Source organism: Erpetoichthys calabaricus, chromosome 17 (genome assembly GCF_900747795.2).
Source record: "Erpetoichthys calabaricus chromosome 17, fErpCal1.3, whole genome shotgun sequence".
Lineage (NCBI taxonomy): Eukaryota > Metazoa > Chordata > Cladistia > Polypteriformes > Polypteridae > Erpetoichthys > Erpetoichthys calabaricus.
The window spans coordinates 1134763-1151333 of NC_041410.2; the positions used below are offsets into that span (position 1 = coordinate 1134763).

The 16571-nt window shown below is 42.0% G+C and overlaps 1 protein-coding gene across 1 annotated transcript in view; it reads left to right on the top strand.

Annotated features, from left to right (window-relative positions):
• The first annotated feature begins 2377 nt into the window (after positions 1 to 2377).
• The window catches only part of LOC114668088 (hemicentin-1-like), an 84373-nt gene continuing 70179 nt past the window's right edge, over positions 2378 to 16571 (top strand). The window contains exons 1-6 of the mRNA XM_028823714.2: positions 2378 to 3042; positions 5248 to 5613; positions 8100 to 8405; positions 10017 to 10277; positions 11942 to 12208; positions 13229 to 13495. Coding sequence (XP_028679547.2) covers positions 2997 to 3042; positions 5248 to 5613; positions 8100 to 8405; positions 10017 to 10277; positions 11942 to 12208; positions 13229 to 13495 — 1513 coding nt within the window. The 5' untranslated portion in view covers positions 2378 to 2996. The remainder of the gene's footprint in view (positions 3043 to 5247; positions 5614 to 8099; positions 8406 to 10016; positions 10278 to 11941; positions 12209 to 13228; positions 13496 to 16571) is intronic.

Consider the following 16571-nt stretch of genomic DNA (forward strand, 5'->3'; position numbering starts at 1 on the left):
TTGCTCTCTCATTTGATTACTGTTATATCTGCTTGTATTGAATATTTATTACTTTTGTATTCCTATACTTTGTTGTTTAATCTACCAGTAGAGTGATTCAAGTCATAAAGTAAATATTAAGACGCCTGATGCACGGGGAGCTGTCATTTTCAAGGCTAAGTGGTTGCACCTCATTAGGGGGAACAATCGTTGTAGACGTAAGACATCATTTGGCTACTAAGTGGCATGTAACCCAAGCCTTCATGTGTCCCGTGTACACTGACAGTGCCAGAGAAAGTAAGTTCCTCTGCAGAAAACAGGAACTAAGAGTGGCAGACATTTGGGCATCACTCTTACTTGTATTTAAGTGAAGGGGATGCCATGTGTAAAATTGTGGAGTGGCAGGCAATTAGGCATCACGTGGCAGGTATATCTATGAGCATGTGCGTGTATCTGAGTGTGTGTGTCCATTTTAAGGTATGTGAGTAGTAATAAACCTGACAAGTCTCACACATCCCATGATAATACAAGGGGTTTGGTGAGCAGGACATTGCTGTTACACTTTTAGAGGCTTCAGGGGACATTCTGATGGTGTCATCGCACCTTCTTTGTCTCTCTCTGTTTATAACAATGTAAGAAGGAGAAATCCTGTGGCACCCTTGAAGGTTCTGCACCATTGATGAAGCACTTACTGTATGCAGTATCCCTGTATGTTACACTCATGGGCCATGGAGCACTGGGGGCCCAGGCTAACTTTCACCTGTTATATTCTGTTATATTTTATATACCTTATTGAGCGATATTCACGGAGCTGGAGAATGACACCTGTTGTGTGTCAGCCAAACACACAAATTAGACCACTTAGGTCTGCTGTTGAATGGGATCTGGCAGAGCCTCTTCTGTGTTTTATCAAATCTCAGTCCAGACGCTTTTCATGTGTCGCTCTTGGCTGTCCATCTCCATTTGAAATGCCGACTCCCTCGATGTGTTTGAGAAGCGTTTGACGAATCTCTCATTTAGTGGGTTTCAGTCTAACTGATAATAGCGTTTTATTACCAAGGAATTGCTACACACTGGCATTGTGTTCAGAGCTCTTCACTTGTGATGAAGAATCTTGTCCCTTTGCCCTGTCACGCTTGTTCCTAAACGGCTTCCAGTCTGATGTGTACTCAATTATGTTAACCTGTTTTGTAAGTTGCTTTGGAGAAATGCACATAGATGTACAGGTAAAATAAGTTAAGCTCATGCTAAAATTGAACACATTGCAACACGGTTTGAATAGAGACAAGAGTTTTATGGCCAGATATGAGGACGCAGACAAGCTGTCTACAGATCCACATTGTTTTAAAAGACTCATTTAGAGAAAAGCCAAGCAAAATGACCGCTTTCATTGGCTAACTAAAAAGATTACAACATGCTAGCTTTCGAGGCAACTCAGGCCCCTTCTTCAGGCAAGATGTAATCAATTGATTGGCTTTTCTCTAAATTCATAATGGCTAACACGGTACAACACCCTAGTACTAAAAACTCATTTGAAACTTCTAAAGACCTTGTTGGACAGTTATCTTATCCTCAGATCTTGACCATACATTGTTCTTCTCTCTTGCTAAATGAACCCTCGCCTGAAGGAATCTATTACTTTTTCACTTAAAGATTTACCAATGTTGTTTCTTGTCCTAGTATGTATATAAACACAGGGAACTCCAGTCTCTGTGTTACATGTTGACTGAAGAAGGGGCCTGAGTTGCCTCGAAAGCCTGCATATTGTAATTTTTTTAGTTAGCCAATAAAAGCGGTCATTTTGCTTGACGTTTCTCTACATCCCAGTAAAATAAGAAATTCATTGTCCTCTATACATGGGGCAGTACATCTAAACTGAGTACAGTATGTTACAGTTTTGTGAAATCAAAATCTTAGATTTTTGAATGAGCCACCTGGCTTATTCTGAATTACCTGAAGAATGCTACAAAAGACCCCTGGGACCCTTTTCAGTTTGTATACCCCACCAGTCTGTGGATGATGCAGTGAACTGAGGTCTGAGTTTTCTTTACCAGCACCTTGATAAGCCAGGGGCAAATGTGAGGATCTTTACAGTGGACTTTAGCTCTGCTTTTAATACAATCATCCCACAGCTCAGCCAGTTCAATCTGCCATTGAATCACAGACCTTCTTACAGATAGGAAACAGGATAGGTGCAGCTGGGCACACACATGGCTGACCCATTAACCCTTAGTACTGCTGGGCCATGGGAATGTGTCCTTTCCCCACTACTCTTGTCACTTCATACAAATGACTGGACCTCTGCTGGTTCGTGTGTCAAACTTGTCCTCAGTGCTGTTGAGTCAATGTGGCACATTGTTCATAATGGCACTTGGTTTTGTCTTCATTCTCTCCTTTGCTACGACCTCCGAGGGTCCAGAATGTGTCCCATAAATGAGACTGCCCTTTTAATTAGTTTGTTGATTCGGTGAGCCTCTCTTGAAGTGATGTCACCGGACCAGCACACCACACTGACCATCACAAAGTTGTAGAAGATGTCAAGGATGTCACTTCCCACACTAAAGGATCTCAGTGTTCTGCTCTGTCTTTTCTTTTCCAGTTCCTCTCTGTTACAAGACCAGTCAAGCGTGTCATGGATGTGAACCCCCAAATACTTGTAACAATGCACCACCACTCCCAGGCATAGGGTCTCTTCGATGTGGTGTTTCTGTGGTTTTGCTGATGTTAAGTTGCAGACATTTCTCCACAAGTTCTCCATTCGACTCTTCTCCTCATCTCGTCCCCCTTGTCAATACACAGCGTTAGTGCAGAATCCTCAAAGAATTTCTAAGTGACATGACCTGCTACTATATTTACAGTTATATTTATATTTATTTATATACAGAGATGTTAAAGACTACCAGATCTGCTCATAAAGTTACATGTTTAGTTTTTCAGCCTGTCCATTGCGTTGTACATTTTTAATGGACTTTCCTTCTTTGTAATTTTTCAGACGCAGCACTTTTTACATCACTAAGATGTATATCTTTGGAATTCTGAGTTTCTTGCTGAGATTTTTCCAATGTAAGTATCACTTTGAAACATGTTTAATAGAACATCAGTCATTATATCTGGGATCTGTTGATCAGTGGGAGGCATTTGAGGGGCTTAATAAGTTTGTGATAATCGCATCGGCATTGCTAATGAAACTCAACAAGTCCAAGGACGTGAAATCCACATTACTGGGGACACTGCATTGGTCCAGTATGGAGGAGTGCCAGTGCATGTGTGAGTGTGCCATGGGATGGTGGGGTGGACAACATCACTTCTGGATTTGATTTCTCCCTTATAGTGGTGCCAGGGTAGGTTATATATATATATATATATATATATATATATATATATATATATATATATATATATATATATATATATAAAATCCAATATCTGTCTGTATGTCTGTCCACTTTTCACAAGAGAAATATTTCACAGATTTAGATCAGGTTTTTTTCTATAATTTGCTTGAACATTCCAGTTGATTTTGCGACTTCTCTCATCGCGCTAAGTCTCAGAGTTCGCCTGCAGTACCGATTTTTTGCACAAATCTGAGAGAGACCCTGCGGGCCAGGACAATTGGGATTGGTTGGGGACTTCCTCGCTCACGTGCCAGCCTCCGTTTGAGTCACTCTAACTCTCGCGACATGTTGGAGTGCACCCTGACTCCACTTAGCTAGTGATACCTGTTTGTTCAGCAGACATTATCATCTAGAGATTGTTAAGGAGTAACATTTGACATTTCTGAGAAAGAGAGATCACAGCTCCGTGTGTTTCAGAGGGTACCTGCTGACTGCCAGAGATATCACCGCCATGTGCTTTTCTCCCCACGAGGGGGACACTTTCCCATCAGAGCTGAACACCATCAGACACAGTGCCAGTGTTTGACGTTGGAGCGCACCGACCTTCCACGTGGCCAGAATTACATTTTTTTAATTTTTTTTATTGATTTTTAAAGTTTGTCCTGTTTCATTACTACATGGGTGGAGCTGCGGGGGACAGCTAGTATTTTATAAACATGTTATGTAAAAGTGCAAAGCTTATTAAATACACAAGAGACAGTGACACATTGAATATTGATTGACTTCATGGCTGCCAGTGCAGGAGTACCTTCCATCTTTATCAGTAGCATTTACATTTCAATCCATCTCTAAAGTCTATTAAATACATGGATGGACTGGTATCACGTCCAGGTTGAATGCAGCTTCATTGCTTAGGCAGGAGGCTATCAAAGCATATGGGTGGCAGTACTCCTGTCATGGTGTTCCAATTCAGACATCCGCAGGGCTGTATGGGATCTGTAGTTCCTGTGGACGGCCCTGCTGGTTTCTGTGGTTGCCATCAGGGGGAGTAGTCTGGGACAGGCTTCCCTGTTCTTAGGAGGGACATCTGCTGACTTTGGGTGCAATACTGTGGCACGAGAAGTAACCCTGGGTCTAGCACAGGGGTGGGCAGATTCAGTCCTGGAGGGCCGCAGTGGCTGCAGGTTTTTGCTCCAACCCAATTGCTTAATAAGAAGCCCTTATTGCTCAAGTAACACTTCAGCTTCACTTTAGTTGTCTTGCTCGTTAAGATTTTGAACCCTTATTGCTTATTTTAGTCTTAAACAGCTGTAGTCTTGGTTTTTAATTGCTCCTAATTAGCAATAGCAAATAATGACAAAAGAGACCAGCATTTCTCCATTTAGCTTGTTTTCATTTACACCTGTGTGTATTTATCATGCACTATTTGGTTTAATTAAATACTTGGAAGGAAAGTGAAGAGAAAAAAGTGAAGCACTGAGAATTACTCATTTGTTTTAGACTTCAAATCATTTGGATGATATCCTTAGAAAGGAAAATAAATCTAGGATATGAGAATGACCTGACATGGCAGAGTTAAAGCACTAGCAAGCCATGCAATTAAATAATTGACAAGGATTGGTTTTTAATTAAGCAATTGGGTTGGCACAAAAACCTGCAACCCCTGCGGCCCTCCAGGACTGAATCTGCCCACCCCTGGTCTAGCATATAAGGACACTGGTCCACCTCATTCAGGGAGTTACAGTCAGGAGAGGAGGAGGACAACAACGATGATTTGAGACTGAAAAACCTATGAGAAGATATTTTGTTTATTTGTGCTTGGTCTAGTTGTGTCTGAGGTCTGGGGCCTGTGACGCCCCTGAGTGGCCACAAGTCTAATTCATCAATAGTTATGGTAATGTTTCACTCTAATGTCCTCTTTCTTGATGTCCAGGTTCATGTGGTCAGAATTTCTACACCACTATGCCTTCAAACATTCAGGCTCTGACTGGCTCGTGTCTGGTGATCCCTTGTAGCTTCACTTCTCCTCAGGTGGGCTCTAATCCAGTGGGCATCTGGAGAATTAACCATTACTGGTATGGGACAAATGTCTTTACAGGCAGCCAACCAGCAGCGAATTGGAGTGGCCTTAAGGTCACCATTCTTGGTGACCTGAAACTAAGGAACTGCACCACATTACTAGAATGGATCGGACCTGACAATCAGGGAGTGTTTTACTTTAGGATTGAAGACACTTACTTATATCAAAGAAATCCCTTCAGATACAGCTTCACTGATGGAGTGAAAATTAACATTACAGGTAAGGGCTGTGAAACTGAAGACCTTCTACCAGGTCAGAGTCGATTGACAAATGTCACAAAATATTCAGTACACTTACGAAATCAACCACATCAGTAATAAAATAAAGACATGAAATTTTACAAAATAGCAAGAGTGTTTTTTTATTAATAATCCTTAGTTAAGAGGAGATTGTTTTTATAATTTCAGCATTCATTCCTTTGCTGAGCTATCACAGGTTTAGTGTCTTCCACGGAATTCAATTTGCCATTATGACTTACTGTAGTGTGAGCTGGAGTAACGTTTCTTACTGTATTGTTGATTATGTTATAAATTAGGAAGACAATCTCTGTGAATTTCACTGCATGCAATTCAAACAATGGGGAGTGTGCTCCCCTCGACTTTCACGTACACTGAGATGGAGGAAAAGAGTCACCAGAAGCACTTCCAGTTGCGCAATATTTCTCAAATATCATCTCTCATCATAACTAATTGATAATATTAATACACAATCATGTATCTCTATTTATAATCAAACGTTATATTAAAACGATATTTTCACACTTAGGGAGGTTGAAAACAGTGGTGGAATTTCTTCATAATTACACGTGCAGTCCTGAGATTACATGCAAAGTAAAAAGAGCTATCGTCACCTAAAAACATAGAAAAAGTGTTAACATTATATAATGCTTGTTGCAATAAATTGATATAGGTAAAACTGTATTTAGCTACATGTAATTATAAATTAATGGCAATCCAAGCAAAATGACAACTCAGGCCTCGAAAGCTTGCATATTGTAATCTTTTTAGTTAGCTAATAAAAGGTGTCATTTTGCTTGGCTTTTCTCTACATTCATAATGGCTAACACGGTACAACACCCTAGTACTATAAATTAATGGCAGAAATTTAAAAAATATCATAAAATTAAATTTATTACAACAGGATGTAACAGTTTATTGTTCCCATTACATCTTTATATTTACATGGCATGTTCAATGTTTACACATTATTAATAAACTGATGATGTATAAATTAAAATAAAATTAATAATAGTTATTGAAAAGCTATGTGTTATATTGAATACAGTTTATAATATTATTTATAAATAATATTTCCATGATGCAAAAAATTCAAATGGTTGATTAAATAAATACTAATTCCGGTTGAGTAATTTTTCTCAAATTTCATATCTTTTTGCTTTTTATCATAAATATCTATACAAAATTTGAATCATCTATCTGTAATTATAACCATAGTTTACTTGAAAATTTGCGAAAGTATTTAGTTAAAGTACCACTTCTGGTTGCTGGAAGTGGCCCAATGGTTGATAGGATTCCTTATATTTGCTATAAAGCAGGTGCACAAAATCTCATTGAGATGGAGGCTAAAGTGTGTGTACACACAGACAGACATCATTTCAAAAATGGTATTTTTCAAGGTCTAAAATGTCAAGATTCATCTCCATACTATGTATACGAGAAAGTAAAAACAGAAATTTCAGCACACCAGGCTGAGTGTCTAGAGCAGGGGCGTCGAACTCCAGGCCTGGAGGGCCGCAATGACTGCAGGTTTTCATTCTAACCACCTTCTTAATTAGTGACCTGTTTTTCATGCTAATTAACTTCTTTTGTCTTAGATTTAATTAACTCGACTCAGACCCCTTAGTTTTTTTTATTTCCTTAATTAGCAGCCAAACAATAATGAGACACAAAATGAGAAAACAGGTGACCAGCTAACCACATTATCTGAACATAAAGAATGGTCAGGGTCTCAGTAAGGTTGATTTCTCAGGTCATCAATCAGAAACAGAAAATCAACACTTTGGGAAATGTCTGCTGTAGCAGAATGAGAGCAGAAGCAAGCTATGGAATTAAGTAACAGGTTTAATTAACAGCAAGAATTGGCTTCTCATTAAAAAACTGGTTGGAGTTTGATGTTCCAGTTTAGCTGGTCATCTGTTGGCTCATTTTACGTCTCATTTCTGCTTGGCTGCCATTTAATGAAGAAACAAATCAATTCAGAGGATGGAATCCTTAAAAACAGGGCTATTAAAAGGAAGGGAAAAGGAGTTAATTAGCAGTGGAAACTGATCACTGATGAGGAAAGGGTTTGAATGAAAACCTGCAGCCACTGCGGCCCTCCAGGCCTGGAGTTCGACACCTGTGGTCTAAAGGGTCAACACACTGAGCGTGGTGCCCACAGATGTTGCCAGGTTCCCAGAGAGTTAAACTAAACCTGTGATAGCTCAGCAGAGGAATGAATGCTGAAATTATAAAAATCAATCTCCTCTACCCTAAGGAATGCTTTGTTTCAATGCTTTGTCCTTCTTTTGTGCTGCTGTAATGTCTGCAGTTTATATGAATATGTTATGGATGTTATATGTTAAAGCTCACTGCGGCACTTCTTGTGTAATTTTGAGCTGTATAAAAATAAATTGAATTGTATTGTATTGCATTGTATGAATGATGCCATTGAGGTGCTGTGCTAAAGGAACATTTGTCTTGCAGGCTCTCCAAATAGACCACTGCTGACTCCAGGAGGTCCAGTGATGGAGGGGATGGTCACCAGTCTGAACTGCACTGCTCCATTGCCCTGTCCCAACCAGCCTCCATCTCTGATGTGGAGTGAAGCTCTGAATGGGACGGTGCTCTGGACTGTACTCACCGGAATAAATGGGAGTCTTTCTGTGTCATCCCTCCTGACCTTCACAGCTTCATATCGTGACCACCAGAAGAACATCACCTGCACAGCATGGTACCCGGTGGGGTCTGAAAACAGAAGCACAGCAGCGAGTGTAACACTGAGCATCTGGTGTAAGATCATGTGTGTGGGTGTGTGTGTTGAATTACATGTTATGAGAGATTTATAGGCAGCAATACCTGTCATGAACACCAGGGGATATTGTCATCAAGGCGCAGGGTCTATTAAGATTTGGAACCAAACAAGGAGTAATCCCCTAATGTCTTTCTCAGTCGGAAGTACGTGCAGCCTCACACAGCTAATACGGAGATCATCCAGTCTGCTTCTCGCCAGGGGTATGTCTGTGGTGTGAGAAATGTGCAAGAATATTTGGTACCTGCAGAGGGAGCTTTACCAATATGGCACCAGGGATTTGTGAGGTAATGCAGGAACCTGGAAGTACTTACAATAGGGTTCCTGCAGGTGGTCATGCTCTTCCTTCATTTGCTTTGGGATTTTGGAGCTGGCAAGAGCTTGACTGACTGTGGGAGAAGGTCAGATAGGATGAGAGCGGTGGTTTGTGGAGACAAGAAAGTGAGGGAGTGTGGCGTTACACTCGAGTGAATGTTGTGGTTTGTATGGGGTGTAGATTATTGAAGGCTTTGTAAACCATCAGCAGGATTTTAAAGTCAATTCTAAATGGCACAGGTAACCAGTGCAACGACGCTAAGACTGGGGTGATGTGTTCGGATTTTCTTTTCCTAGTTAAGATTCTGGCAGCTGCATTATGCACTCGTTTATGAAGTAATAAAGCTAATCGAGATATGATCCCTGCGGCCACTGTGTCTCCAAGACAACTCTGCCTTTCTTTATAAATACGTTTCTTGTCTCTTCTGCCATTAGTGTCAGGAGGTTATAGTAAGGCATGCTTATGAAACTTAGGGACACTCTTGTGCTATCATCCAAAGTTTCCAAAATCTGCTGCTTTAGCTCACGTTTCTTGCATCATAAATGAGAGACAACAGCCCAGCATGCGTGCACAGCCTAGAAACTTCTTTTGAAACCCAACACACAACTTACAATAGAGCAGAGCTTATAACATTTTCCACTTAAACTAATTATCCCCAATATTCATGAAATTCTTAAGGAAACACCAAAGCATTAGTAGATAGAGTAAATTTTCCATAGCCAAGTAACGTGTCAAGTTGCATTTAACATAACAGGGTATTTCAGTGTAGAAATAAAATAAAACCCCTTTTTTTTAAAGGTCCACTTTTTAAACATTACAAGAAAACGTCCTTTTCATTCCAGAAAGGTTCTGCTCATTTCTCCACAAAAGGACCTTGTGAACCACAAACAGAAACCACTCAAGCTGGAAAGCCAAAGTGCGACCCTATTGGAATGAGAAGGCAATGGCATCTGCTGTCCCACCAAGCTGCACCTTTATGGTCCGAGAGCGGGAAGGGCAGAGTCGATTGCCGTCACCTCGCAGCTTCTCAGCACAGCAGGAGAAAAAAGTTAGGACCGTTAATGGCAGCGTCCCCTCTTGGCTGGGGGTGGTATTAGAGGATGACGCTCTGACGCACATGCGTGACACCTGCCAAACGTTGTTGCACTTTATTCACATTCACCTCATGTGGGATGTAAACTCTGATGAGAATTATTGAAGAAAATTCTATAGGTGAAGAGAATGGCTCACAGTTAATGGCATTTGTTGTACTTTTCCTTTTCTTTTTGTTTTTTAGATTCTCCAAAGGACACGTCAATTGAAACATCTGACAAAATCCTAATGGGATCGTCTTTGACCCTCACCTGCAATACCAATGCCAACCCAGCAGCCACCTACACCTGGTTTGAAGTGAGCGACACAGCTGTCTCTGTGGTGGGATCTGGGCAGAGCCTGACCATCAAAGCGGTGACCCCTAGTGACAGTGGGAGGTATTGCTGCATGGCACAAAACCAGTATGGAGCGGAGAACTCAAGTGCTGCCATTGTCGATGTGCTGTGTACGTACAATTCAATTTGGTGTACTCTTGACTAAAAGGTGTGGATAGAAAATCACATAATAACAGCAATAATCCATCAGTCCATGTGCATTTAAATGTCATTCATAAATGTTACTCTGCCAAAAATGTATCTGTGAAAATTTGAAAACAAAAAACTGAAGCGGGATGTTGTTTTGCTTTCATTTGAGGTTAAGCCTAACTGACTTGACAGAATCTGTTCATATAAGCCAAACGCTCTTAAACACTGCACTGATGAGTCAATAAATCTCACAGTAATGTGAACAAGATTCACTGGCTTGTGTAAGAATGGACGCTGTATAGCGCCTGACCCAACACATATTGGACATGGGAGGCATGTCTTTTATTTTTCTTTGTCTGTGGGCTTCTCCTTCCCCATACCCACAGACACAACACAGTCCAAAGCACTTAGCACACAAGTAACAACAAGCACTTATCCTCCTCTCTTCCACCATCACTTCTCCTCAGCAAGCTTTGTCCTCCTTCCACCCGACTCTGGCTGCTGAGTGGTGGTCGCTGGCTCCCTTTTATTGGGTACCCAGTGTGTTCCAGGTGCTTGATTGGCGACATCCACCTGCACTTCCGGGTAAGGTGAAACCAATGCCCAAAAGGCGCCTGCAGCACCCCCTGGCGGCGCATGCGGAACCCCACAGAGCTGCACAGAACTCCAACCCCCATGAAGCCCTGGGGGAGTCCGAGGCACCGCTGCAACCCAGGGAGGCTGCCATCTAGCGTCCAGGGGGAGATACTGGGTTTTCCACCCTTGTCCCCCTGGCAGATGTGGTGAAGAGGCGTCCTGGCCAGGCGTGGGCCCCAGCCATCCGTCACACTTGATTTAATAGCTTTTCACTTTCATTTATTTCATTTTTTTTTACAGTGCTTGGATTTTACATGTAGGTCTCTTCTCAAACTCATTTATTAGGATGCATCAGTAACTTAATAAATTAAAAGACCCTTCAGCTTGGCATTTCAACTGGAATGTGCTGGCCATCGCATGTCACACAGCATACTCCACCACGTCCTAGTAGCTGTGGTTCATTCGTTACACTTTCTTGAAATACTTTTACATTTCCATGTATTTGCTTTTATGCAAAGTGGCTTACAAAAGAAGCCACCATAGTCGAGTAAACAAAAGTCAGGGGATCTGTGTGGTAGCAAGTGTGACAGGAGAAGGTGACAAAATTGAGCAGCACTAGTGAAGAGCTCAGAACAAAATAGACGCGAGTTACAACTCCCAGATTTATAAAACCTAAGAGCTCATTTCAGGTAGACAGAAATTCACCACAAAGGAAAGTCTTTACATGTTTCCTAAACACACGGAGGGAGTCAGAATTCCGAGTGAAAGGTGGGCAGCTGGTCCCACCAGTCAGGAGCCACACACAGAGAAAGAGTCCTGACTGAGACGTAATGACACAAAGAAATGACATCACTAGATGCCACTCATCAGAAGACCTGAGGGGGCGAGGAGGAGCACAGGACCTTACAAGGGTCTCCATATACACAGGTGCTGACCCACTGACTGCTCTGTAGGCAAGCATCATGGATTTGAACTTAATACATGAGTAATACAGTAAGGAATCTTTGTCATGTTATCTATCCAATTAACTTGCAGAAAGAATGAAATAATCTGTGCTTGTCTCTTTCAGTTCCCCCCACAAACACCATGGCCAGATTAAATCACACTGGTGACATAAAGGATGGTGACCAAGCAGCCCTCATCTGCAACTCCAGTGCCAACCCAGCAGCCAACTACACCTGGTTTAGAGCGAATGGAGCTGCCATCTCACCGGCTGGATCTGGTCAGACTCTGACTTTAACAGCAGTGACCCCTGGTGACAGCGGGAGGTATTACTGTCAGGCCCAAAACCAATATGGAGGGGACAACTCAAGTGTAACAACTCTGGATGTCCGCTGTACGTAAACATGCATTGTTAAAATTGTCCATGTGGGTTAAAACAGAGCATTGCAGCAGAGATAATTAAAAAACACTGCATTTAGACAACATTTGTAGACATTTCCAATTCTACTTTAGAACAGAATTGATCTCATTTAGTCATTTCATGTGACAAAATAGAAAGCAACCAAATTACCAAGTTCTAGGCCTGTAATGTAAAAGTGATAGCCAACCTGGGCCAGTTTAAAACGAATGACACTCACTGGGCAGACTATGATGGAATGTAACGGTCACAACAGTGACCCCTAGTGACACTGCAGACTGGGAACGTGCGACTGCTGGGCCCAATCTACATTAGAGAGATGCTTTGATGAGGGGCCACAAGTGAATTACTTGTAGAAACTGTTAGATCTTCACCTTATGAAAGTCACTAAATTCAGAAAGATGTTTCTATGTATCTAAAACAAGTCTCTGTGTGTGTGTGTGTGTGTGTGTGTGCGCGCGCCCCCTTTTAACCAAAAAAAGGAATAGCCACCAACTTTAAAAATGTGGTCCTTCAGCAGAAGAACAGCTGATATTACCTGTGTGCTCTCGTCAGAGATGGGGAGCACTTTGAAGTTCAAGGGTACTGTCAGGTGTATGGAGCACAACTGAACTCTACTTGCCTGCCAGGAGAACGTACAGCAAATCACCACTCACTAACACCACGATGATCGGCACAAATTATTAATAAAAAGTACTGCAAGAAACTGAGTTCATGGTTTATTACAAAGTTTTACCTTTTCTTCTGCCATTAGCAATAACACATCATCCATTCTGAGGTCCTCTTACAAGATCAGCAGAGATAACTTTTCATGTTTTCTGGTCGAGTGCCACCGGACGGACTGTGTTCCATTAACTGTATCAAGGACAATTCGTTTCACTTTGAAATCATAAAAATGTTGTCTTTATTACTTATGTCTCAGAATTATCAACTGCGTACATCACATGTACTTCAAACAGAAAGTTTATTTATCATAAAACTCATTTTGTTTTGCAGTTATGCCCCAAAACACCAATGCCACGTTAAGTCCTACAGGCGACATAGTAAAAGGTGCCCAGGTTAGCTTCACCTGTGCTTCCAGTGCCAATCCAGCTGCCAACTACTCCTGGTTTAAAGTGAATGGAGCCACCGTCTCACTGATAAGATCAGAACAGAATCTGACTTTCAGAGCAGTGACCCCTAGTGACAGCGGCAGGTATTACTGCAAGGCACAGAACTGGTATGGGACGGAGAATTCATCAGTAGAAGTTCTGGATGTGCACTGTAAGTAGGAAAAATGATTTGCCATGTTTGAGAATACATGTTGTGTGTTCATGTTTATATACATGTGGAAGAAAATCAGACACAGGGTTAGGGTCCTAAAGTGTGCTTTCACTTATTTTGAATGTACAAACGGCGATGAAAGTAATGAAAGTAAGCATCATCCTCCTCGAGTAACGTCATTAGATAAAGAGTGTACTCAGAGGCGTGGGGCTCCGTACTCCACCAAGATTTGCCCCGAAAGTGAACACCAACTTCATGTGGAGGCTTCATTTCTATACGGTTAGGAACAGAATGGGGTGCCTCTGTAGACGCAGGAAAACATCTCATTGGTGTCTCATTCTAGGAAAATAAACTGAACAAAAGTTAGCGGCCATACCGCACTCTCTCTTTGCCTTCTCCATATTAGTCCAGCATATTCTGCTTAAACTGAATAATAATTACAAAAATACACAAACATAAACACAGGATAACTAACACCTTAAAAGAAACAAAGAAAACACAAAAAAGGAAAATAAACATAAGCTGTGGGACACACCCTGGCTAAAATATGACATCTAGTTTATGATCTTTGTAAAGAAGTAGAAGCATAAGAAGGTGCTAAGGACAGTCAAAATGACAAAGTTCTTAGCATAAAAACTGAAGATATCATCTGGTTGATAATTGTGTTAAGGAAAAGGCTTTTAGTTTGGATTGTTTAGTTTTTTTTAGTGGAATTTGCCTTTAATTTTTGGTACTTGTGTTTCCTGGTTTGGACGACTGCTATTTCGGACTTTTCCTGGTGTTTTGAGCTTTAGCGTCTCCCTTGATTTATTATCACTAACTTGTATTATGGTGGTACAGTATGGGGAACACTCAACAGTCCCGTTATTGGGTTGGTCTACTTTTACATCGGACACTTCTGTCCACACCAGCAGTGACCACGAGCGAGGCCTGCACAGCCTGTCACTCCTCAGTACTCCACCTAGCGACTGCCAACCAGTCACTGTGATGTTCACCCATTTGAGGCGTCTGTGAGGCTGCAAGCACAGCAAACAGAGGCTCCATGGTGTGTGCACTCGCCATCTGATTATGGTAGACAGTGGCTTACAGTACATGTGTTAGCAGAACTGGAGTAAAAGCACAAAGAATGGCGATGCAGAGTAAGCAAGACGTTCTGTTTCTCATAGTTCTCGTGTTTTCACATTCATTTTAACAACATGTTGCCATCTCAGATCTGTCTCTTTGTGGTCTCAGCTGATCCTGAGCTACTCGGCTCTCACCGTCCTCATCAGCCTGCTAATCCCTGTGACACAGAGAAAGGCAATCTCTCCCCACTCGGTGCCCTGTATTTATTTTATGATATAAAATGTAAAAGTAAAGCACGTTTATTAAAACAGAATAATAGCAGTAGGTGAAAATACAGCAAAGTCTGGTGTGATATATGGCCGGCCGTTCATCCCAGCCAATACCCCCCAGGCCGCCAGGTGGAGCCCTCCCTGCAGCATGGAGGTGCCCCGAATGCCAGCAGGGAATCCTGGACAATGCAGTTTTTATCCTCAGCCCTGCTGGATACCATGGGGGCCACTAGAGGACGCTGCAGGGAGGAACAAAGATTATTTGCCCTAAGCCCCGGAAATAAGTCCGAGTCACATGGACAAGAGGAATGACGTGCGTCCGGGGTGAAGAAAAAGGATTTTTATCTGACCTGGAAGTGTTCCCTGTCAAGTGGACAGAGAGGGCGAAACACTTCCGGGTCGAGGACTATAAATGACGTCAAGCTGAGCTGGGTGGAAGGGTGGCAACGCGTCTGGGAGTGGAGGATTGATTATTGTATTGTAGTATTGTGAATTTATGAGTATAGTGGAGTGTAGGTGCTTGGTGCACTTTATTATTGTCCAAATAAATAAGTATTGGACTTTTACGTGGTGTCTGGAGTCAAATCTGAGGGTTCAAGGGAGCGAGAGCGCCCTCTATAGACCACACTGGACATACAGTGCATCGTCCTAGAAAACGTACTGAAAATTAGCTGCAATGTCTAAAGAGTATGCTGTCCCAGGCGGCTTTTAGATTCAGCAGTGGAAGCGAAGCATGAGTTGCGTTCTACGACATCCAGATGAACGGGTATCTTACTCTATGATGTATCTTTGCCTCTGATGTCCTATTTTGGTCTCCCAGATGGGTTCATCGTCTATGTTAAAAATTCACATGGGGTCCCAGACCTTGAGATATTCCACACATATGACTGGCTGGCTATCCTGGTGATGGGTGTCTCTGCCTAAAAGCTTTGATTCTCGCACTTTACCTTTGTAATCTCTTGCCGTCTCTTGTTCTTTTTCTCTTAAGCTGTAAATTATGTAATCATGTTAACCTAAAAGTACTACAAATTATTTACATAACAGGAAAGAAAGAATGCACAAGAACATTTAAGTCATAACTCACTGGTCACAGGAAAGAGGAATGCAGATGTAGTTAGGTAAATTGACTTCATGGGTTCTGTAAATTGTTCTTTGACCTCCCAGGGCATCACCTCCAAAAATGATTTTATCCCTGAGTCCACTTTGGCAACTATTTTGTCCTCTTCAGGTTTCTCTTGCAAATGAGAGCATCATCAGCATTGGTGCAAAGGTCAGTGCCAGTTATTCTCAAATACAAATGGCTTCATTCCTCAATTTAAGTTAAACAAATCTGTGGCCAGAGGGTGGCTGGGTGCAGGAATGAGCAAGAAAATCTGAGGCACCAACTGGGTCGTCCCATTTAACAACCACCGAGGACACAAAAGAAAGAAACAGAAATGAACTCCCTTTGGTATAATTCTCCCGTAACGCAGGATACAAAACACAAAAAGGCAAAATTGTTGGGCTGCTTAGCCAAGGTCAGAGACAGAAACAACGCCTCCTTCCAGGGGGGCCAGGGGTTTTATAGTGCCAGCACCAGAAAGGGCGGAGTCAGTTGCCCTAATTGGGGGGATTTCTCAGAACTATGGGGATAGAAGGAGATGACAGAGTTAGCGATAGCACCCCCTTTCATCCCACCAAGAATGTTACATACCTTGACAGAGCCTGTAAGGAGGTCCTCCGATGAGCATTTGTGACAAAGG